Genomic DNA, 24,456 nt, shown 5'->3' with positions numbered 1-24,456 from the left:
ATGGTAGAGTTCCTCCATGCTCGCTTCCAGAACATCCAGGCGGGTTTCCGCCGTCGTGAGTCTCTCCTTATGACTCTTTTTCCCAGTTAGCGCACCAGATTGCGCTTCCTCCGCTCGCGGACAAGTTGTTCAGCTTGTCCGAGAAGGACAAGCTGAACAACTTGTCCTTCTCGGACATGTCCTGTATGTCCAGCATCAGTGCAGAAAACTGCTTCACATAGTCTCGGATGGTGGTACTTTGGCGGAGTTGTCTCAACTTCCTTCTTGCGACGAACTCTGTGTTCTCCGGTAGGAACTGAGTTCTCAACTCCCACTTCAAGTCCTCCCATGTGTCGACTCGACACCAACCTTGTTGGATCTCCTCCCAACGAGTTCGCCACCAAAGTTTCGCATCTCCATTCAGATACATCGTTGCTATGGAAACTTTGGTATCTTCAGAATCGGGCCTCGTGGCTCGGAAGTATTGTTCCATGTCGAACAGAAAGTTTTCGAGCTCCTTGGCATCTCTGGCCCCTCCGTATCCATGGGGCTCAGGTGCCCTCAAGTTTTGTGGCGGTGCAACGCGGGTGTTGCCTCCTCCCGCATTTAGCGTTCTTGTGAGCATAGCCACCTTTGCCGTGAGTTCCGCCACAACATCCTGTAAGTGCTGCACGGAGTCCTTAGTGTCATCGGACAGTCGGTCGACTAGGGCCTCGACCTTGTCGATCCTGGACTCCGCTTCCTCTTGCGAGCTCTCTACCCCAACAAGTCTTTGTTGGCCATGGTAGAGTTCCTCCATGCTCGCTTCCAGAACATCCAGGCGGGTTTCCGCCGTCGTGAGTCTCTCCTTATGACTCTTTTTCCCAGTTAGCGCACCAGATTGCGCTTCCTCCGCTCGCGGAGAGTTGCCAACTTCTCGCTCATCCTGTTCGCTGCCACGATCCTCGTGAGCGGCTCCAACAGCATGAGAGCGAGTGTGCACATGCAGCCCACCTGCGGCTGCTTGGGGCAAGGGTCCGGCCTGCCCCGTCTTGCTTGATTCGCCACGATGCTTTGCCATGGCGAAGTTGCGAAGTTCGTTCGCTGTTCGGTCGAAGAGCTTGCCCGCTCTGATACCACAATGTCACGACCTTAGCTGGAATTGCCTAAGGCGTGATGCACCCTTGCGGCCAAAGACGCGAACTTAGCTTGGGTTGCCTAAGTCACGAGTCACCCTCGTCGCAAAGACGCGAACTTAGCTTGCGTTGCCTAAGTCGCGCTTCGCCCTTGCGATCTTGCTCCGCAAGGATCAGCCACTTTGTAACCTCTCGCAGGTCCCGAAGGACCTGTAAAAGAGAAAGAAAGTTAGATCGAAAGAACGAGCAACGGACAAGTCCCGAAGTCTCGCGAAAAGGAAAGCTTTACAAGCAATTCGACGAACACCCTGTGTGCACAAGAGAAAATAGGGAGAGGGAGAAAAACAAGGCTTTCAAGGATGAACGAACAGCTGCAAGCCCACAAACAGCCGCTCACCTGGTCCCTGGCGCAAAACCAAGTTCCCGTAAAGGTCACGTGCGAACTTGCGAAAGAGTGTTCAACGCCCGGTATATAACCGAAGCCCCATCCAGCCATGTGCCACCCGGGGGGTTCCTGGGTGCTGAGATGGCTGACATTTTGGTGAGCGGAGGCAGCACTCCGCTCACCTCCCGCAGCACGCGAAAACGGAGCCGTTTTGGGCTGTTTTGCTCGGTTCGGTGAGCGGTCGCTTTGCAACGCTGCAGCTTGTTCGAACTTACATATTTACAAGCAAAATGACCCAAAACCATGAGGAAACATGCTGTCGAGCAGCTGTACATGCGGGTGTGAGCGACGAACGGTTCGTTGAACGTAGTTGTTGCGGGTGCGCGACGATCGTTCGTGACAACAAGCTGCCGCAGGCCAACAATAGTGTGGTGTCTTAGCAGACCCGGATCCGACTTGTAGCTCTTAAGCCCCCAAGCATCGGAGCAGCCCAAAAAGGGTGCTCCTCCCACAACCCAAAACCATTAATGGACCAAACAGGTCCGGAGCTACTGCTCCGTTCCCCGTCGTCCGACCCGTATTGGGTGGGCGCATCCTCACCCTCCATCATCGATCCAAGGGCCACGATGGGGTCCGGGGAAATTTTCGAAATACGTATTTCTACGTAGACATGGGGCGATACAGATCAGAGCAGGAGTTTTCCGATCGCGTACCCGCCTGCCTCGAGAACGTGGGACCCGTCACTGCGGTGACAATGACGCCTGCGGTGATATAGTCAGGCATGAGAGACACGAGTGGGGAGAATACGTGAATACGAGACTGAAAAAGCGATGACTGGTTTCGGGGCAGGGGACGCGGTCATAAGCTGCCAACGGCCTTTGTGATGGTTAGATCTCAGCCCTTCGTCCCTTATCATAGCCCACTCGCTGCTCCTCTCTCCTCCTCTCGCTATCCTCCCATTGCTTCCGTTTCTAATCGCCTCCTCCTCTGTCTCTCTTATCTCCAATGGCGACCTTCGCTTCTTTGTCTCAGTAGACGGGCCAAAAAGGAAGAGCAAAGCCTCTTTTCTATCGGCGGAACGAACGCTGCTCTTGTGAATTCGTGGAGCCCCTCTGTTCTTCCAGGTGCCTATTTGTTCATGAGCTTGAGAATACTGGCATCGTAGTATTCGTCGAAAGTGTTGGGTGTTGTTTATTATTGGTATTAGAACACCGCCCTCCATTCATAGAAGTTAATGGGTTGGTGTTCAATACTTTTTATTGGCTCCATTTATAGGTTAAGTGTCTGATTCATCATCAATTTCTTTCAGCAACTACATTAGCATCTTAGTACAGAGAGAAAAACTGCCCAGTAACACAAAAATATATATTTTTAAATACTATAAATAATCTGGAATACATTTTGATTTTAATTAAAGAGTGCACAAGCATCTAGTTAATATAAGTTGGTTTGTGTTGCAATTAAGTATCAAACACTAAAAGAATTCTGAAACTATGAAAATATTGTTCATAACCAATAAAAAATACCTAAAGGACACTGTTATGCAAAAACAGTATGGCCTTTGCAGCGAATTCTCATTTAACATCATGATTTTGAAGACTAGCTGGATGTAGGACATGTTTCTCAAAAAATATTTTTCTAGTACTGATACATAAAGCTTGAGTATTTTGATTATCCACATGCACAACAATTAAGAGTGAGGATCTACTTCTGTTTTCTAGGTTCAGTTGGACTCTCTTTCAAATACTTGGACAGGTTATATAGCAATAAGGCAGTATCTTCTTGAACCAGAAGCAGGGCAGACAAGGTAAAATAAATGCATGCCTATAATCAAGTGATTGGTAGCAGGCAGCAAGAGCTGTAAAAACTAAGTACAATTTGAAAAATTTTAAGTGAGTAACTTGTTAGTTGCTTGTTATAAATTAGCATAGTTTGCTCACTATATTATGTTAGACCTGATTTATTGCCAATATTTACATGAAACAATTGGCTCTATGAGTGTTAAGTTCAAAATTTATTCAGTTTACCACTAATTTAGATGCAAAAATTAAGTACAAGTTGAATTATTTCAAGTGACTAACTTGATATTTGCTATAAATTAGGTTATTCTGTTAAACTATATACTACCTAAGACCTAATTCACCACCAAAGTTAGCATGAAATTATTGGCTCTATAAATGTTGTCTTTGACATTTATTCGATCTACCACTTAAAAAATCATTCAGGTAGCAAGCGGATATATTAAACATGTAAGCCAACATGACCAAACATAAATACACAATTAGATTCTCAGAAGTATTTAAACAAGATAAAGGCTTATCAACATACCATTAAACCCAGATTCTTCCTCTTCAGGGATTCAGCATCTCTTCCTCTACCATCTTGGTTGGAATCAATGAAATCAAGGAGATCAGGCATAGGATATTCATCATTTTAGTGGAAGTAGAAAATTCAGTTGGCACATCTAGTCAATGAAAATATTAATTTTAGTGCACGAGGATGACGTTATATAGATCACGTATATCAGCAATAAGTGCAGAGTGAGCATGCTCACAGTATTTGTGACCCAAAGCATGTTAAACCTAATCACTGCAATTATTGCTGTACCTCAGGTGGCCTTTGCTGGCAATAGATGCATCAGGCTTCCGCGTACCATTTCGAGCAGCTTCTTGCTGCTCAATAGCCTTTGACTCAAAGTACTCGAGCCAGGCAGCAGCATCCTGCGAAATCAAATGGCAACTCTGTGAGTCAAGAAACTAAATCGATGCAGAATTAAGAAAAAAAAAGTTTTATTGATGTCTCTCCATATAAAGATATGCATAAATCACCTGAGTACGCAAGTCATCTGGACCAAGCTTTGCTCTAAGTATTTGTAATGTTGTTTGCTCATGTTGAACACTCAAAGGATATGCTTCCATCAAGGATAGTGCAATAGCTATCGCATGGTAACTTGCTGCGGTCTAATGTAATGTAGAAAATTAGATACATATATTATATATATACCTAATACTCTTCATATAAAAATAAAATAAGGTCTACCATCCAATGCAAAAAAATAATAATGGAACTACTTACATCAGACATTGAAAGTTAAAAGACAGTTAGTGTGAGATCATTCAATGAAATTATAAATCTGGTTTATCACAGGCAAACCTGGAAAAGATATTATCATTATACTATAAAGTTGATAGGTTTTTTATCTGCCAAAAATTAACTTTCATGTTATCATAAGAGAGCCAATCAGAGGACTAATTTGAAAAGGCAAGTTAGTATCAGAAGCTCTTTTTCTGAAAAAGAGACTGTTTTGAGACAAAAAAAACCACTTCATTCCACATACACATGCAGCTAGTGTCCATTATTTTTGTGTTCCTATGTATGTCCAGCTACATCATGTCTGTGTGTGTACCATCTCCATACAAGAACACAAGAAAACAGAGATGCAATTTTTTCCCTTACATAGTTGGAAACAATTGGTGTTGGTTTTGCAATGAAATGAAAATAACAAGACGAAGATATGGGAACAAGTAAAATTTTGAAAGAGTGAGACAGAGTGTATGTGGCAGCAAAATCATGTATACAATGAAATCTCATATTTTTGCTTTAAGAAAATATATAGTTCTGAATCAAAAGATGGGAAGAAAAAAAGTGTTGACAAGCATCTTAGTGCAGTACATTGTAAAACACCTTTTAGAACAAAATCTTATATTGATATACTTGTAAGGAAAAGAGAATAATGTAAAAGGTAACAGTCAAAATCAAATCTATATTCCATAGACTATGCTTTGTGGATCCCCATCTACTTTCTAGAACAATGAACTATTAAAGATGATAAAATAATGAGCTCTTCCCAATCGATAATAAAATATAAACTAGTGACTTACAAAGTGTTCGAGAAGTACCCTTGGACATATCTAGAAGATAGTCAGCTCTAATAAATATTGGAGGTGTATACAAAGTGGCAGCCTAACACTCTTAACACTTGCACATTAATTCAGTATCCGGGAGGGACAATGTACGCAGCCTTAACCCCCACAAGTAGAAAGGTATGGCTCGTACATTTCAGAGGTCACAAAGGAGCCAAACTAGATGTCCCACTAGAGTATGGATATGGAATGCATCTAGAGATATTGAACTTTTTATTTGTCAAGTAACCTGTGTTTCAAAATATAATAGAGTATCCAAAAGGGAATGCCCATTTTGAACTTGGAAATGATTGTTTTCTCATGTTGAGTAGAAAGAGGAGGTTAGAGAGAAAATAGAGTGAAGGAGTTCGCTTAGGTATTAAGCTGACTAGGTCATCCCAGATGACCTTGATATGAAAGCAATCCTTTTCTTATAGATCCCAAAACCTTTTGTACTCTACCACATGATAGATTTTAAGCTCATCTGATTTTGCTTGATGTACTTGTTCAAACCCAAACTAACAAATTAAAAAGGAATGAATTGCTGTCCCATTTTCTTATGTATAACAAATCTTGGTTGCATGACCGAGAATGGTATACTCTTGTTAGGGCAGAATAATAATGTGTGTGGCAAACTTTGGCTAATGGGTTCCAGAGATTGTCTAATGAAGCATATAACTGAACCCCTTGATAACAGGCCAATGATGCTCCTAATTTATATGGATTGCTGAAAGTCGAACCTGCTAACTTATACTGCTTTGGCAAAGCCCTCTCCCACACAGCAGAAGGTCAATAGATAAGGGGTTCTAGATCACCTAATTATCCAGGTCACTAGGTGAGCAGATTAGGGGTGAACTAGCTAGAAGTCACTCTGTAATACATGCCTTATCATCTCAAAGTAATTAATAATGTTTCTGTGGGACTTCATTAACCAATTATTGTAATAATTTATGATTTCTAACACCGAACTACAATAAGCATCAGCTGCTTATCTTAAAAGAATGCTATGACTACTTCAGAAATAAAAAGACACAAGAAGAAACAGAATTTGAGAACAAAAACAAACCTGAATGTGGTCAGGACCAAGCAACTTCTGATTGCATTTCAAAGCTTTATGAAGATATCTAAGTGCCACATGTATATTTCCCAGGCCTTCCTCCATCATAGCCACATTAATATATGTAGCAGCTGTGTTTGGATGAGATGGTCCACAAGTAAGATGCAAAAGATACAACGCACGTTTCACATACCTGATTAACAAGTAACAGGAGAAAAATTAAGGGTGATGGTAAATAACATATAATGGAAGCATGGTCCTGGCTTATTATTTCCAATACAAACACCAAAACATAACAATACTAACCTGGAAAGTAAGAAGCTTAATTTTTGTTAGTTTCTGTTCTTCAACTTTTTATGCACACATTAATTTTCAGGTACGAAGTAAATATTAAAGTTAAATCTAGAAAGCCATTGTTCTCAAATTAAGCTGCATTCTTTGTGGCAAAAAAACGAAGAAAATGTCATCTTTGCATATTTTAGCTAATATGCATAATAATAGAGTAGACATAACCAAAACCATAAGACAGATATGTGTCATGGAAGCTTTAATATTAAGTTTTGCATTGGCATGTAAAAAAAAAATTCTCTGTTTAACCGGTCATATCAACCAACCCTCATGATAACACATCAAGAATATAAACCTCAGTGCTTCAAAACACAAGCTAAAAATGAGCAATGACCAAACAGAGAAAACACTCAAGACATGTCACACATGAGACTAAAATAGAACAATGGCCTTTGTCAACGGCCATAAAAATTTATTCCCCGACTAGACTGAGAAAAATGGGAGAAACTTTATGAAATTTGTCTGGTCTCTTGACAAGCCTATGACAAGAACCTATTCAATCTCCTTCCACAAGACTAAGTGTTAAAATTTTTAAGTTTCCTCTTCACCATTTGGCTAATAAATCCATGTTATAACTAATCATGTGATATTAATGGAGCTATCTTCTTTCTCCAACCAAAATTCCGATGTGTTCTTTCTCTCTCATAAGATGGTCACAGTGGACCGGAGGAACCTGAATTTTTACAATGCTGATAAGTTTGATAAACCATTTGTCACTCTTTAAGCTTTTAAAGAATAACATAAGAAAAGATATAGATGCAATTTTTTCTAAATACTTTGTTACCATGGTACTCCTACGACAAACTCTGTATGTTTAAAGCTCTATCCTTCACTAATTAATATCATAAAGCTTTCTTTGTCATAGTTAGAAGATTTACATTATTAAATAGCTTCTGACATGTAGACATTTTTTACATGTGCTGGGAAGCATGATATACAATGAACAAATTGTACAAATATCTCAATCATTGCATTCATGCTGAATAACTTACAAACTTCTTTTCAATGCTTATAGTAGAAGAAAGGCTTCTCCTTAACTTTACAAGTATTATGCTAAGAATGTTGTTTTAAGTGAAACCATCTTTTTAGTTTGGTAATCTAGAATTCAAGACTAAAATTTCTACTTTTATGTATTAATTCATCAAGATCATTTCATGCAAATAACCTAGTTAAAAATTTTTGACCGTTACCTGCCAGAAGTCTTCTTCTTTTTTTCTATCTAGAAGAGGCACTAATTCTAAGTTTATATCTCCTCGAATCCTAATATATTATACTGCAATAATATCTTATAAGACAGTACCAATGTTCAAGTCATTATAAAAACAAAAGATGGAATATCTAATAATTCAAGATATTAGAATTCCCAATCAAAAGAACACTATCTAAGATTTGATACTACAACAAATAAGAATTGAAGTTACTTTAGAGCCAATTCAGTATGTTGAAGCCTGTAGTAAAAAACAGCTAGGTCGCCGTAGCTCTTCATTGTATCTGGATGATCCAATCCAAGCTCCCTCTCATTTATGTCCAATGCCTTCTGCTGATAAGTTGTGGCCTAAAAGTTGCAATAATTTAGTATAATCCCAGCCAAAGACAGGAGCACAGGTTCAAAATTTATAACAGAAAGTTCCTAAAAGTCATCCCTAATAATTGAAGTGATATATAAAATTTTAAATAGTAAAAAACACCATATAGCATATTATAATATTCATCTTAGCGTAAGAAACCATAGTGGTAGAATACTGTTTCATGGTTTAACTCGATTCAGATCTTTGCAAAAGCCATTAAAAAACAGATAAATCCAATTAGAATTAGACATTGATCTACTAAAAGAGGACACAAGTCAGGAACACAAATGCTGTATTAAAATATTGAACTGTGGTTTATCGCTCTTTGATCTGTTTCAACCTCATGACCCACTAATGGTCCTGCATGCACTTATTCAAGGCATAAATTAGCTACCAACTAAATTTCCAACAGAATTACATGTCAATATTATGAAATATGAATTACAAAAAACGGTTTCAATCACTCGGAACATAATCACCCATGACACAAACTTTACATTACAATTCTCCAAATTTCAGATCGTTGGACTTGGCAAATTTAAATTGTCCATAATGGTGTATTTTTGACATTGGATTGGTAAAAACATAATTGATCTGCTCAATTTTACTCAAATAGACCATTTAACAAGGTTCCTTTTAAGATATCAGAAAAGAGAGAACCATGGCACATAACAGATCGTAAGATACTCCATAAGTCCATATCATAAGAACCATGGCCTTCAGTGACACAAATATCTGAAAGCTACCTAATTAAGGTCACCAGTATGGTAGAGAACAACAGCTAAAAGACTGTAGGCTCCAGCAGTCATCCGATTATAAGGACCACAGACTGCAATTAATTTTGCCAGAGCCTGCATCCAACTACACCTTCATACCAAAAGCAAATGAAAGAGAAAAAAGGTCTTTACAAAGAAGTTAACCTGTACAGTATCTTATGACGAATTACCTTTGTTCCATAGTTGACTGCGTCTTCAAGTTTTACCCTTATCAAGTGCCATTTTCGAAGACTCTAGAAGTTGTCGTGCATCTGCAGATGAGCATGCAACTTGCTGCAAAAGATTCAAAAGCACTAAGAATGTAAGATACATTATGGTAGATACCATATTTCAAATAAGACCATCTTAGCAGCTTTACCTTGTGCACAGGTACAAGGCTGATGATATCTGATTTGTCAAAGGGGAAATTTGAATCCATATCAAAGTCTCTGGGTGCCAATTCAATTCCCACCTAAGAAAATTGAACATGTAAGATGAAAGGAAAATTAAATATCATTTACAGAAATGAAAAATGATCATTACCTTGTGACATAGCCCTCTTAAAATAGCATATTTTCTTATATCATTATAGTTTGAGATTGTAAGTTCCCAGTTATATCGCTTTCTTAGAAATACTTCAAGCCATCTCCAGACTAGAAAGTGCACACGTATAGCAGAATGTGAAACATCAGAATCAGGAAGCCCAAGGAGCATGTTAAGTGTTGCAGCCATCAATATAGATAAATCTCCAGTATCAGAAACAGAAGCAATCACAGCTCGTACAACATGCTTAAAAGCCCTTACTATCATCTCATGAATACAGAGTGACTGAACATGAGACAGCTTCTCTGAAAGCTTGACCTGACAGATATTGTACATAATATTGCATTTAATATAATTAGGAAAAATACTTTGTGAAAGTAAAGATATATTCAGCCTCTTCAAGCTAAAGGTGACTCACAACTTGCCCAAGAGAGCGTATTCTTAGACCTCTTGTATGCATGAAATCAGTTAGAGTACGACCATCAACAGGTGATAGCTCCAATGACCCAAAATCTGAGACCTGAATACATGCCAAGGTACAAATAATACTCATTAACCATCATTCCATACTAAAACAGAAAATAATGAATTAAATATGAAAAAATTGTACTCAGGCATACCAACTTTGGGAGAGCAACTTCATCATAATATCTCATTGCCATCTCAGTTAATTCCTGTGGAGACTGATCATGAGAATAGATCAGCTTCTCATCTTCAAATTAATTGTAATCTTAATATATGTTTCTATGTAAGTTAAGATGATACACACACAGACAATAAATTTACATGTTATTTAGTAGTAATTGTGATATAGACAGGAATTAACTAATGATACATAGCCCAGATAAGTGTACATATGTACAACAGAACTGAAACTTTAGAATAAACAAACAAAGTTACTAATTCTGTAATAGTAAGACATGAATTTGCAACTGACAATCAACACCTGAGATAGCAGTAGAAAAATCAGAACATACACCTGAAATAAGGCATAACCTGCATATATTCATGTGACTTGTGCATACCTTCAAATGAAGTCCAGTATTAGATTCTAGCAACCTTGTATATACAGGTTCAGTCAACAAATCTTTGAGCTTGCAAGAATTCTCAGTTTCTTTGCTTTCTACCTTAGGTTCCTTGATAGGCAACTTTGTATTCTGTTTTTCATGCATCTCATCAGATGATTTCCTGTCAATGGTTAAAGTCTTTTCTTCATCAGAATCTGGTTTCTTTTTTGGGTTTTTAAGAATTTTAAGAGGCTTCCCAAGGCCTTCAACTCTTATCTCACTTTTTGTCTTCGTCGTGATTTGTTTTTTGTCATTTTCACCAACCTGTTTCTTGTCTTTGTCACCATTATTCTGATCCTGCAAATGTTGTATCCAACAAGCTCCCAATTCCCATCTTACTGAAACATTGCATTCAGCTTCCTCCTCCTCAAGCTTCACTAGGCTATCTTTCAACAATTTCTCCACAATTTTTTTTGCTGCAGAGAGTTCCTCATGCCTTGAACTCTGTAGATGATTATATAATCTTTTCTCTCTTGGTGTATGGCTTTTGTGAAGTAGCATTCTCAGACTGGAATAACAAATAATATCTTCAACGAAATGAAGTATGCAAAAACTATTTTATATGAATGAAATCAGAGTATGTAATTGTGGCTATTTACCTGCTAACGTTCAAAGCATTTGCACCACCTTCAGGATGATCCTTAATTTCAACACCTTGCAAAGGTAAATCCAGTTCGCTTTTCTCATGATGCTTGACTTTCACAACAGCGATATAACCACAGTATCGCACATTAAGAACCCCCAACATGGCGATATCCTGCGGTTGAAAGCCACAAATTTGTTCACTAACAATAAAAATATAAAAAACAGAAACTAATGTCAAGCCACAAATTTGTCAACTGACGTTAAACATATAAAACAAGACATAACAACAAAGACAAGACACTTTTGTGGTAGGGTTTCTTTAAAAGATCAAAATTCCATACATGAGCTGCTGTATTTTCATCTGATGTGATTCCTTTTAGCAAGTTCCTCTCAGCGAGATGTTTGGCATCAATACCAGTTGTTTTACTTCCATCAATCTTTGTATCCACCTTACAGCTTGCATCTGAAGCATCTTTAGTGACAGTGATGCTAAAATCCCCCACTGTCTCAAACTGCAAGATTTCATCTACCCCGACTGTAGCTGCATTTTTTCTTTCATCCATAACTTGCTTTACAGCTGCAACAGCTCTTAGTATTGCAACATCTACAAATAGGATATGAAGCAGGAAAGCTCTTCTGTCCCGGATTTGTCTCTCTTCTGCTGTCTTACATGGCATGGACTTAAGAAAAAGGAACTCATTTGCCCAAGGCATCATATCACTTCTACTGTCCTGAAACCATCCACCTCCATTGCCTCCCCAAGTTTCATCCTCAGCAGGAAGGGAAGGAAATGTGGCTGGTGACTGAGCAGCAACTGGAGGCACAAGCCATGTGTTTGCACGAAATCCATAAGGCAGGTTTCCAAACTGCAAATAATAGGGCACTCTTAGTCAACCGAATGCATTCAACAACCAACTAGCTAGACTGTACCACAACAAAGATATGCACAAGCCCAAGATTTAGATGTGGAAATGAATAAAATGACACATTCTAAGCAAATTAAACTAATATACCTACAAGATTGAACCAAGGAGCTCATGACTACAATACAGAATCAAGAAACACAACACCAAAGATTGTTTGCAACTTTCTTTTTAAGTAAGCAAACACATATCGGCCCTAGCTTTCTTCTTTTTTAAGCAACTGAAAAGGTTTCCAACTAAGACATGCTACTTTGGCCTAAGAAAGGAAACACTAAATTAATCAGAACTTGATCTAAAAAATCCTGTGATATTATAAGTTGGACATTCTGTAAGATTCACTTGATTTGTCAAGATGCACATGATCAAATATTTCAGATTAAGCATGAAGAGAATGCAGAAGTTATAGAGTAGCCAAAGATGATCCATATTAATCACAGAAGCAAGTTGTCATTATAAAAAAACTAGTTCATTTTCAACACTAAGTGTCAACAAGGAACACCAATAAGCTCATAGTTTCAGCCAAAGAAGGAAATAAGGAATAACTAAGCAAACATCAGTAAGAATCAACCACATGGAAACATATTAGAAGCTCCTGAATCCACCACACTAAACAAGAACAAACCAACCTTGTTCCGTTCCATGAAAGCTTTCATGAGATCTTCATAAGCCTGTAAACCACACAGCACAGAGTTGAGCACTTGCTAGAACTTAGCAACAATGCATAATGCCACAAAAAAAAAATTTAATGCTGAAAAATATCGAAATCAAAATGTTGTAGGTTTGTTACTTCTAACAATTTCTGAAATAGCAAAAGATTTAATGTAAGAAACGAAACATAGCAAGAATTGGAGGCCGACATTATTAAATGCTCTACTGAGATGTCTCAGGAGATCGACAAGATTGTGGCAAAGCAAGCATTGCTTCCCAAGACTGTAAAATCCCCTGGAGCATGCCTCGACGATCACAAGCTTCCCATTGCATAGCTTCACCTTCAATTTCAGATCCAGTATCAACCAAAAGAAACAATTAGCGATAAGATTCACGGATAAAACGTTAAAAAGAATATAGTAAGACCTACTTCGAGGAAGAAGAGATGATCGTCGGATGGACGCTCATCTTGCCTAAGATTCGTTGTTCGTCTCATAACTGCAGCAGACGAATCGATAAAGAAAACAGGGTAAGATTCAGGATCCAATCGAAATTCTCGACCAAGATTCAGGAGAAACATGATCGAAAAGAGAGGGAAGGGTAAGATTGGACTCACACTGGATGGGAGGGGTGAGATTGGCGAGGGAGAAGAACTCATAGAAGGCCCCGAGCCGAGGGCACGCCCCGCTCATCTCCGCCTCTAGGTCTGCCGTCGAATCCTTAGCCGCCGCCGCCAGCGACTGTGACGGCGACTTCGGCTGGGACTGGCCCTGGTCATCCGGCGGGCTCTTCCGGTTCCCGCCGGCTCCGGCACCGCCGCTTTTCTTGCGGACCTTCGAGGCCGCAGCGGAGGCTGACTCAGACGGGGCATCTTTGGGCGACGTTGGCTGCGGAGTCGGAGGCGGCGGATGACCGAAGCAGGTGGTGGAGGAGAGGAGGTCGAGGAGGCGCCGCACGTGCGCCACCGCACGCTCTTCGTCGTAGTCCTCTTCTCCCGCAAGAAAATTTCAACAAAACACTTGTATTTAGTAAAATAACATATATATCCCTGTAAAATTAGCATTTGCATACTTCACCAAATTTGTGCGTGTGTGTATATATATATATATATATATATATACCATTTTTCATTATTTTAAATTTATAAGTACAAATACCCTATTAATGAATATAGAAAAACATATGCACAAGAGACTCATCAATACAAAATTTGAGAGAATAAAAAAATAATATTTTTGATTGATAATATAATTTTTTTCCTATCAATACTTATTTCATGTTTACCTTCAACCAGAGTGAGAGTGCATGGTTTCAGCACCGTGACATCGACGAAGTCTTTCAATCTCGAACCTCTTACCTGAAATAAAAGGCCAAAAATGTTTATAAATTATTATTGTTTTGTAGAGCAGAAGTTTATTTGTATATCATCTAATTATTTCAACAAAGATACATATAATAATATAAAAGGTTTTAACTGATGTTTCCCTGAAAACCAAAGACAAAGGAGTTGGAAGGTGGAGATGGGTGTGTTTCTCGATGAACGTCAACATCGGAGAACGAAGTGTTTCTCTTCTCCACCCAAACCTCAGCTAAATGCGACTAAACCTCACCGTCCTACCGACGAAGGCTCGTCGGTACACCCAGTTTTTCCAAGTGCGACATCGCCACAACTTGCGAGCCACAGGTCAATCCTTCTTGGCTTGCTTGATCATGTCACCCTCATTCCAAGAACTCATCAACCATTCGATTTCTGAAGTCCCTATCCTTGTTCAGAGTGGACAATCTAATTCCAACCTTTCCTTTTCTCTTAATTCTCCATTGCTTAAACTTAGTCAAGAAGAGAAAGTACCACAACTCCAGAAGCAAAGGGGTTAGGGAGGTCATGTGTACCTCATGGGAGAGGGAGTAATTGGTGATATGGCACGCAAGGGTGTTGACGCAGAGCAGCCGCCGCACATCGATGATCTTGTCGGTCGATATCCCCTGCAAATTTCCACTGACGAGTTATAGCAGAAACAAAGGAACCAGCACAAGAAAAGCTTGTAGATTGCTTTTCATGGTGAAGACCATCATCACTGTCATGGTTTTGCCAGATTAGGATGAGGAATGAGGAGATATACACTCTGAACCTAAAATGGGAAAGAGAAGCTTCAATCATTGAACAGAATCCAAAAGAATGGACATCCCCCTTCATGAGTCATCCCTTGTGATGCAACAAGCAGTTCTGCGCCAGTTCTCATTAAATGCTGGGAACTTGCATTCATGGAACTGCAGGAGGTTGATTTTGTTCCCCACCAAACTAATGTATTCATGAGGGACCATAGTAATCATGTCAGCAGAGGTAGAGAGCAAGTACTGCTATTACTCCCAGGGGAATCAAAAGCCATGGACACCCGAGGAAAACATTGCCTCCCATGGCTCCTTCCTGGATGCAACCTTTCTTAAATTTTACTCACAGAACAGTAAATTCTATTCCCGTTGTGTCTCACATGCATGCCAGTTTCTTCATTTCTTTTCCTTTTCACAAAGATTTCATGTAACGTTGTCTGTCTGTTCCTCTGAGTCTTTATCTTAGGCAACAGGGAGAAAGATATAGATGAGAAGAACATGCACAGACCTTGAGGATGACATGAGACTCATCCGGGAGCATTACTGTGATGTCCACAGCCAGAGGCAGAACTAGCAGAGCAGCAACGACAACAATAACAACGAGTTAGTCGTCAGACAAGAATGAAAACTAATGACAACAAAAATAGCAGCTCAAAATAGATTTTCTCTCGGCAACCACAATCCAAACCTTTCTCATCTTTCTTCTTCTTGTCGCCCTTGCCCTTTCCTCGACCGCCCTTGGGTGCCATGCGGCCGCCCCGCTCCACTCGCTTCCTCTTATCTCTGCATCGTCAATTTATTAGTATTCCTCGACCACTAATGTACTAATGCTTGTACAATTCTTGTTACCTTTTCTTCTGCTTGTTGAATTCTTTTTTCATTTTTTCTCTCAATTTAATGAACATAAGAATGCTAACCTTTTTATTTTTGAATTTAAAGTTTCTCAAAAAAATTTAATTGGAAGAGCTTCACTTGGTTTTCCTTTTATCGCAAAAACCAAGCAATCATTTTTGTACTGATTCAGGTGAAAGTGCAGTCATCTCAAAACTTGAATGTGGCAGATTCTTTGTCCAAGGATTCAGTAGCTACTATTTCAGATGAAGTGAAACAAGTGACTGATGGTAGTGATACCCAAGATGATGAGAACATGAGTAGTCCAGGTGTTGAGTCAAAACATGAAGATGCTGTTGCCAAAAAGCAGTTATTTGTTTCTCAACAATCTAAAGGAACAGCAGAGCAAAAGGTTGCTTCTTTTAGTGAAGATGTAAGAGAGATAAATACAGAAGCAGAAGATGGTTGGCAACCTGTTCAAAGACCAAGGTCCATCGGAGGTTCAAGCCAGCAAATCAAGCATCAACGCACAAGCACCTGGAAAACCTACAACTATCAGATGAATGATGTTCCTAGTGAAACTGTTCAATCCAAGCCACAGTTTTCTTATTTAAATAATGGGTATTATTTGCTTAAGAAAAAGATAGTTATTCCTGGAAGCTTTAATGACAATCTTAACATGCAAGTTCAGTCACCAGACACCAGATCTGGTCAGAAGGCGTATAAGGCTGTAACTTATCGGGTGAAGTCAGTGCCTTCATCCACCAATCCTGAGATCAGTCATAACTCTTGGAGTGCTGTCGAAAGAACGACTTCCCCATTAGATGCTCATGCACCCTATTATCGCCATGATAGCCAGGTATTAGAGAATCAGAAGAACCTAATAGGTGGTGTCTCTGAGCCTCGCAACAATTTGGTTCATAGTTTTAGTAATTCTCCATCATATAAAGATGTAGCACTGGCACCTCCAGGAACAATTGCCAAGATACATAGCCGAAAGTTTCAGGAGAATATGCCATTGGAACAAGAGTTGTCTATTGGTGGCAATGCATCTGAAATAAAGGAATCATTTTTGGCCGAGGAACATACAGAAAATGCTGCAGAGCTATCTGAGATATCTAACATAACCCAAGATAAGGACACTGTCCAGGATGCGTTTTTAGACTCAGATAAAAAAGTTGAAGTTGATCATGAAGAAGAAAGAAAGGAAGATTGTGAAACAGAACAATTACTAGAACCATCATCTTCTGATTTGGAAGTGGCATCTTGTAGTAGCATGCTCACCAAGAATATCATTGACAATTGTGTATCTAGCAATGAGGTTCAAGGAGTTGAGCAAAATGAGAATCATGATCAGAATTTGTCAACAAATACATCTGATAGGAAAAAATCTGAGTGTCCCATCACTGCAGAAAGCAAAGAAGATAATCATGACGAAGCCTCATGTACCAATGTTGGTATCAGTTCTTACTCTAGTCTCCATCAATTCAATTTCAAGAAGGTTCTCATCCCTGAGAAAACAGGTGGTGATTATCCCACGATGGAACTACCACCTTCTAATTATGATGGGAGAGAGGTATCTAGCAAGAAGCTGTCTGCATCTGCTGCACCGTTTAGCCCTTTCCCTGCTACAGTACTTGGTCCTGTTCCTGTAACTGTTGGTCTTCCTCCTAATGGTACAATTTCTGCAGTTACACCATGGCCATTGAGTTCCAGTCTGCATGCTTCACCCACGGCTGTAATGCCAATGGTGCCTCCTATTTGTACCTCACCGCATCATCCTTATCCTTCTTCACCTAGGCCTTCGCACATTCTACGTCCCTTGCCATTTATATATCCACCATATACCCAACCTCAAGTCATTCCAAATACCACTTTTGCTATGAACGGTAACATATTTCATGGAAACCATTATCCATGGCAGTGCAACATTGGTGCAAACGTTCCTGACTTTGCGCCAGGATCAGTATGGTCTGGTTCTCATCCTGTGGACTTCTCATCTTTGCCACCCATCATTAGTCCAACTTCTGAATCCGTGTTGGAACCAATTATAACATCTCATTTAAGAACTGATGTGAGTCTAGACCTTCCATCGGATAACAATACTGAAGAAGGGACCAAAACAGAAGAGAATAATGAGATATCCCAGATTATAGACATTTGTAAACCGCTGGATGGTAACTGGTTAGAGAAACGGGAATCTGAAGAATCTCACAGAAATAATACAAAAATTACCGACTTGGAATCTGAGACGGTTTTCAGACAAGATGCACAGCATAGTGGTGGAAGGCATGTCTTCAGGAGTAGCAAAAAGTATGAGGGTGAGGGAAGCTTTAGCATATACATCAAGGGTAGAAATCGCCGTAAACAGACACTAAAGCTGCCTATAAGTTTGCTCAATAGGCCATATGGATCACAGTCATTTAAAGTTATATATAGCAGAGTAGTAAGAGGAAGTGATGTTATAAGTGCAACAGATATATCTTCCAGTGAAAATGTTACTTCCGACTAGTCACGAGCAAAGAACACTACAAACTTCAAAATGGGCAGGAAAGAATTTTTTTTATTGTTCAAGCCACATCCAGGAGGACGTGACTGAAAAATTAGCAATGTTGATAATTTAGTTATTGCTATTTTTCAGGCAACTGATATTTTTTATTAAGAAGCCAAGATTGAACGTTCAGGAAGGTAAGCGACAAATCTCCTCATGGTCCAAGCCAGGTATTTCTTTGTTAATTAGCTTGACAATGTTACATAACTTGCAGATTTATTGCTCATCAATGCACCTCCATATACTTTATTGTCAATAACATCTCTTTTGCTTTAATTTTGTGTTGGTTTCTCAAGCATACAATTAATTTATCCTGTTTAACATAAGTTATTAGGAAGAAACTTTGTTTGTGAACTGATCATGATTCACCTTTGAAATCCCCAAATTTTTTAACCTCGAGTATCTTCAGTATTGATATCTCACACAATCAAAAAGCTCATAGTATACCATCATGCATGTAATTTATAAGCCTGACTCGATATTTTAGTTCCGGTCTAGCCATTCCAATTTCCAAGCAACCGGTCAAGAGAGACAGACTGAGCGGATATTTTCAGGCTTCCGAAGATGTTTTGATATGCATGAAACTAGTATCAACATCTTTTTGAGGCGCAGATTTTTGCTTCTATTGTAGCTTTCTCTAATTTGCAATCTTGATAATCAGATTGCTGGAGTTAAGTTGTTTTTTCTAATTACCTCTCATCTGTTGCAAATTCCAGGGTATGGCTTACCATCAAATCCAACCTAATTCCTTTTAGTTAAGTCTTCCACTTGCTATGTTTACTGCTGTTGATCTAATCATCTATCACACGTCTTGAGTCTCTGGGCTCATTGGATTTCCAGTCTACCAGGGATTATCAGTTCATTTGTTGAAGCAGTACAACATTTAATAATGATGTTAAATCCGATTAGAAAGCTGGGTTGTGCATCCTACCTCTTATGATTTTGTTTTTATGACATTATCTACAACCATTTTCTTGCATTCTCAAATTAGAGCAGATTTATCCGAAAATTAGACTTGTAATATAGCTGCCACACTACCTTTTTGGCATTCCAGTACAGACTAGGTAGATTGCTTGAATTGTAATGTATGCCTCTGTTATTCAGTAGTGACGCTCAAGCAAGATTTATGTGTGGTCGAGTTTTCAACTTGCACAACATATATAATTTTTTTTTGTATGTTGTTTGTCATAGCTTTCTAGATGTATGTATATCATTTGCCATCTTTTCAACTCAACATTAAATGCTTTCTGAGTAGAGTGTGGGGTTAATTTGTGGTGTTTGAATGAAATTGGGTGATTGATCATTCACAAAAATATTTTTGCATGATCATTCCTAGTATTTTCATTTCTTCTTCCGTACAGGCTGATGAAGACCATTTCGTCTGCAGGTTCACAACATAGATTGTTGAGAAGGCTATGAAGTTCCAAGTCTAGAGAGGATGGAAATAGCGTAGAACTTTTGACCAAATCATTAGAATTAGGTTGAAACTATTAACCCATTTTTTCTTCTCCATTGAAGAGACATGTACGAGCATTTTTCTCCTCTCTTTTTTCCCCTTTTCCTTTTGAGGATTCTGAAATTTATAGCCGACAACATTGTAAGTCATGGGATTTTGTGAACCTCGACTTTCCTACCCATCAAAATAACTTTTGCAATTTCTGCTAATATATTCTTTTCGGGTATGCGTTTCATGCTTGCAAAATTAACGTCATTCAGTCGTTGATAGGGTTGGGAAAATTCTCTTGTTTTTTTATCTGATGTGATGGTCAAAGTGAAAATTTTAAGCTTAATTAGCTGCTTCTAAAACCTGATATTCCTGATCATCGACTTGATTATGAGTTGGAAACGTTGAACATCGGAGATCAGTATATTCTAATTTGTTTAAATCAATGCATTTAGGATGCTGTTATTCTTTTCTTTAATAATCCCTCGATTGAATCTGAAATGATCAAAGAGGTAAATCAATGATTCCATCTCTAAAAGCATTTGTCATGGGCAAACCGATGTATTAATTTCGTTTGACTCAAATTATTGATCAAAATACGCAGATATTTTTATTTTTCATTGCTACTGTCATTTTTGTTCTCATTAGGTTTCTAATTCTTCTTAAGCTTTGTACGGACAAGATTTTATCTATAAAGATTAAGATAACTAATTGGAAAAAATAATAATAATAATAACAACAACAAATAATCAACATGGTAACAATGAATCTGGAAGTTTGACATGTCTTCAAGTTAGTACGTGGGAAGATACTAATGGTTTCAGCACCTCTTCAGTTCTTGTAGAATTCCTTCAGCAAAGAGAGATCGCCATCATCGGACGACACAGTCGACGCGAAATTTATAATGTTCATCTCTCGTGGCTCAGATATCCACTCTTTGTATGATCACAACCCATAGCATAAGAAACCCTCGAGGATCAGATCCAACATGAGGTGATCCGATGAACGAGAACTGTTGATATGATGAGATTTCCATGAAGTAAGTGGTGCAGCATTAGGCATACGAGATATCTATCAACCAGTAGTAGTACTTGATGGCTCATCACCGTCATCATCTTCTTCTCGGCCGCATCACCCACTTCTGCCGCCACCCGATACGCGTACAGGTTCGAGGGAAATGGGTAACCTAAAGAAGTGCTCCTCTCCCCTCTCATCGATCTTCCTCACCCATCTGCTTTTGCTGCGCGGCCTCCTCCGCCCTGATCCCTTCGCGCTCTTCCGCCGTTCCACGCCGCCTGCCGTCGTCCCCGTCCTTCCCACCTCCTCAATCTTCCCTATCATCGTCACCTCCATCCCATCTTCGCCTATCGGCCCCTCCTCCCTCCCCGCAGACAGTTAGCGATCGCCACCGAACTCCTCGGATTGAAGCGGAGCAGCTCGAGCAGGCCTGCGTACGGGTCGGACTTGCAGCCCACCAGAGAGCAGCCGATGTGCTCGTGATACGGGTCGCCCACCTTGAACTCCACCGCGTCGTCCACGCCGGACTCCTCGACGACATCCTTCGTGGGAGCGAGCGACACCTCCTCCGGGATGATGCAGACGAGTCTGCCTCCGGTTTGTCGAGCTGCAGCGGCGAGGGCTCCCGTGGATTGGGACGCCTCCGGTGAGCTTTGTATGGTTGGTCACGGGATCTTCTACAAGCCCTTAGGTGATCGACTTCATCTTTCTGCTGTTTTGAAGCTCAACTACCCCAAGACTTCCAACATCTCTACCAGTCTGGTGAGCGGGACTGTCGAGAGCTTGGGGCCCCACCACATCGATCCCATCTCGCTTGTAGCCTATGCTCAAAAGGAGTATGTTTTCACGATGATCCCCCAAGCCAACCACTCATGCTCCTCTCTTCCATTCCAGGAGGAATCACTAAGTTTCGGGCCTACTTCTGTTTGTAGTCATCTCCTCCGGTATATGACTGGTAGAACATTTCAGCTAGACTACGGCAGTGGCTGCACCGGTAGCAACTGTGGAACTCTAAGTAGTAGCTTTGGGTTCTCCGCTAGATTCTTGTCCTTCGATATGATACAGTGCTCGGAGAACGGCCGGTTGCATCTCTACATCGAATTCTCCAATTCCAGTTATCTTTCATATGATGTCCCGATGGTGCCTAAGAAGTCCATGATGGGTGAAGGCTATTGGGACCATGTTAAGAATCGTCTCTGTCTCATAGCCTGTCACATTCTTGAAGGGAGTTCACAGGCGAGTCCCTCTGTTGGTGATTGCTCGATCGGACTGAGCTTATGGTTCCCAACTGTCCTGACGCTGAGAAGAAAGGACGTGGTCGGTCATATGTGGAGTAACAAGAAGAAGAGAGACCCTGGCTACTTCAGCATGGTCTCGTTCCACCGGTCGGGTGGGCGAATGGTCACGATTCCTGGGCTGAGATATAACTACACCCTAATAGATTCTGTCAGCGGGCCTTGCAAGGTGAGAAGTGGCAGCACACAGTCGAGCGAGGAAAGGTATCCAGATGGAAGATGTTCCCGCGACATGCGGTTCAGTATCGCGGTGGAGGATGCCGGCGGCCGAAGTGGATGGGGGGAAGCTAATGTCTTTTCTATGGGCGACGAGTTTTGTGATGATTATGACTTCGTTACGACGTCGGAGACGGCAAGCTTCGTGCCTGCAGCTGACTGGGTCGCGAAGAATCAAAGTGTTTGGAACGTAAGCTATGCCATAAGCTATTATATGTACTCTGCTTCCGCTGAGGGGGGCGAACAGTTTGGCATCGCTGCTGAGGGGATATACGATGCTGGAAGTGGAACACTCTGCATGAAGGGATGTCGATCTCCGAGTTTGCCCACCAAAAACCAAACAGCAATTGACTGTGAGATCTTAATCAATATCCAGTTTCCCCCTCTCCACTCGAAGATGGGAGATCGTATCAGTGGCACCATCAACACCACAAGGAGTAAGCAGGACCCTCTGCACTTTGACCCTATAAAGTTGTATTCTCAGCAAATTTACGCAGCAGAAGTAACTGAAGCGATTTGGAGGATGGATGTCGAAATCGTCATGGTCATGATCTCTCTCACGTTGTCGTGCATTTGCATTGGGTTGCAGACCTTCCACGCCAAGAAGCACCGTGACGCCCTGCCTTCCATGTCGATCACCATGCTCGGTGTTCTTATCCTTGGCTACGTGATTCCTCTGGTGCTGAACTTTGAAGCCTTGTTCGCGAACCGCAGTCGGTCTGGCTTTCTAAGTCTGCGGAGCGGTGGGTGGCTCGACGTTCATGAGGTCATCGTGAGGATCTTATCCGGCTTAGCACTGTTCCTCTCCTTCCACCTGCTTCAAATGGCGTGGTCCGCGAGGTCATCGGACGAGAACAAGGGGCACCGCGTCGCGGAGTGGACGACGCTCAAGCTGTGCTTGCCTCTCTACTTCGCCGGGGCGCTGCTCACTTGGCTCATCAGCTCAAGGCACCACCTGCAGAGGTCGGAATTCAGCAGGCAGCGATACGGTTCTCGCTGGGAGGATTTGGTCCCTTATGCTGGCTTAGTGCTCGACGGATTTCTGCTCCCTCAGATCGTTCTTAACGTCTGTCGGAACTCCAAAGATAAGATCCTGACGCCTTTCTTCTACGTCGGAATCACGATCACCCGAGCTTTGCCTCATCTGTACGACGCTTATCGCTCTCGCAGTTATAACCGTCGCATTGATTCATCGTACATCTACGCAAGTCCAGACGGAGATTTTTACTCGCTGGTGTGGGATGTCATCGTTCCTTGTGAAGGTTTGCTTTTTGCAGCGGCGATATACCTTCAGCAGCGGGTTGGTGGTTATTGTCTTCTTCCCCAAAGATTCAGAAAGCGTGTGGAGTACGAGGCAGTTTCAGTGGTTGCTCTTTAGCCCTTCTTGTGGAAGACCAGATTGCAGCAAGTCCATGAAATGTAGTAGTATAGTGCAGTAGTAAGTCAAGTCTTGTGTTGTTCCTGTGGTAGCTTTCTTCATGCGTCGACTTGCCCACGCCATGATCAAGTGTGATGAAGACTGTTCTTCTTCCACAGAAATATAAATAAGGGTTTCGTAGACTAAGAAGATTTCAGATTCATCGTTTTATTGAGGGTGTAGAATGTGGAGGATTACCTCCGAGAAACAAAAGACAACAAGGCAAGTGTCTTTACGTACAGTTCATGCAGACGAGAATGTTGACACCTCGGTCCTGTATTTTTGGAAAATAGGAACCAAGTTACTTAGAGAACAAGAAATCCAACCATAAAAATACTTTTATGAGTGAGGATAAGCAATAAGTATGAGAATAATTCTATGCGAAGGGGGAAAAAAAACTCAATTCCCGTCTGAGTCAGCCTCCGCTTTTGAGGATTCTGAAATTTATAGCCGACAACATTGTAAGTCATGGGATTTTGTGAACCTCGACTTTCCTGCCCATCAAAATAATTTTTGTAATTTCTGTAATATATTCTTTTCGTGTACGCGTTTCATGCTTGCAAAATTAAAATCATTCAGTCGTTGATAGGGTTGGAAAATTTCTCTTGTTTTTTTATATGATGTGATGTTCAAAGTGAAAATTTTAAGCTTAATTAGCTGCTTCTAAAACCTGATATTCCTGATCATGGACTTGATTATGA

General features: G+C 40.6%; 3 protein-coding genes and 1 long non-coding RNA gene across 4 annotated transcripts; 3 read left to right on the top strand and 1 right to left on the bottom strand.

Annotated features, from left to right (window-relative positions):
• The first annotated feature begins 2,214 nt into the window (after nucleotides 1–2,214).
• LOC135595675 (uncharacterized) lies at nucleotides 2,215–3,474 on the top strand. Its single transcript, XR_010480593.1, has 2 exons — nucleotides 2,215–2,603; nucleotides 3,201–3,474. It is a non-coding gene; the product is annotated as an uncharacterized LOC135595675 (long non-coding RNA).
• Nucleotides 3,475–3,649: 175 nt separating this feature from the next.
• LOC104000975 (protein REDUCED CHLOROPLAST COVERAGE 1) lies at nucleotides 3,650–15,764 on the bottom strand. Its single transcript, XM_065086940.1, is given in 23 exon segments — nucleotides 3,650–3,943; nucleotides 4,087–4,199; nucleotides 4,308–4,439; nucleotides 6,448–6,631; nucleotides 8,208–8,341; nucleotides 9,101–9,205; nucleotides 9,301–9,333; nucleotides 9,335–9,403; nucleotides 9,489–9,581; nucleotides 9,653–9,970; nucleotides 10,071–10,172; nucleotides 10,273–10,335; nucleotides 10,678–11,227; nucleotides 11,319–11,476; nucleotides 11,646–12,170; nucleotides 12,854–12,895; nucleotides 13,085–13,216; nucleotides 13,306–13,373; nucleotides 13,492–13,863; nucleotides 14,160–14,232; nucleotides 14,766–14,858; nucleotides 15,493–15,554; nucleotides 15,673–15,764. Coding segments are annotated over 23 exon segments (3,495 nt in total). The 5' UTR covers nucleotides 15,734–15,764; the 3' UTR covers nucleotides 3,650–3,930.
• Nucleotides 15,765–15,991: 227 nt separating this feature from the next.
• On the top strand, nucleotides 15,992–20,031 carry LOC135595660 (protein REDUCED CHLOROPLAST COVERAGE 1-like). The gene is made up of 2 exons (XM_065086922.1): nucleotides 15,992–18,536; nucleotides 19,754–20,031. The coding sequence occupies exon 1, from the start codon at nucleotides 16,132–16,134 to the stop codon at nucleotides 18,325–18,327; it is 2,196 nt and encodes a 731-aa protein (XP_064942994.1). The 5' UTR covers nucleotides 15,992–16,131; the 3' UTR covers nucleotides 18,328–18,536; nucleotides 19,754–20,031.
• A 1,372-nt stretch (nucleotides 20,032–21,403) lies between these two features.
• LOC135594786 (uncharacterized) lies at nucleotides 21,404–23,716 on the top strand. The gene has a single exon (XM_065085295.1). It carries the CDS (start codon nucleotides 21,404–21,406, stop codon nucleotides 23,714–23,716), a length of 2,313 nt encoding a protein of 770 aa, XP_064941367.1.
• The last annotated feature ends 740 nt before the right edge of the window (nucleotides 23,717–24,456 follow it).

This window comes from Musa acuminata, chromosome BXJ1-10 (genome assembly GCF_036884655.1).
Source record: "Musa acuminata AAA Group cultivar baxijiao chromosome BXJ1-10, Cavendish_Baxijiao_AAA, whole genome shotgun sequence".
Classification (NCBI taxonomy): domain Eukaryota; kingdom Viridiplantae; phylum Streptophyta; class Magnoliopsida; order Zingiberales; family Musaceae; genus Musa; species Musa acuminata.
The sequence above is the reverse complement of the archived record's forward strand: the minus strand, read 5'-3'. Positions and strand labels throughout refer to the sequence as shown.

Bases quoted from the DNA above. Each gene is read 5' to 3' on its own strand.
- LOC135595660 (XM_065086922.1), top strand. From the start codon at position 16,132: ATGAGTAGTCCAGGTGTTGAGTCAAAACATGAAGATGCTGTTGCCAAA.
- LOC135594786 (XM_065085295.1), top strand. From the start codon at position 21,404: ATGCAGACGAGTCTGCCTCCGGTTTGTCGAGCTGCAGCGGCGAGGGCT.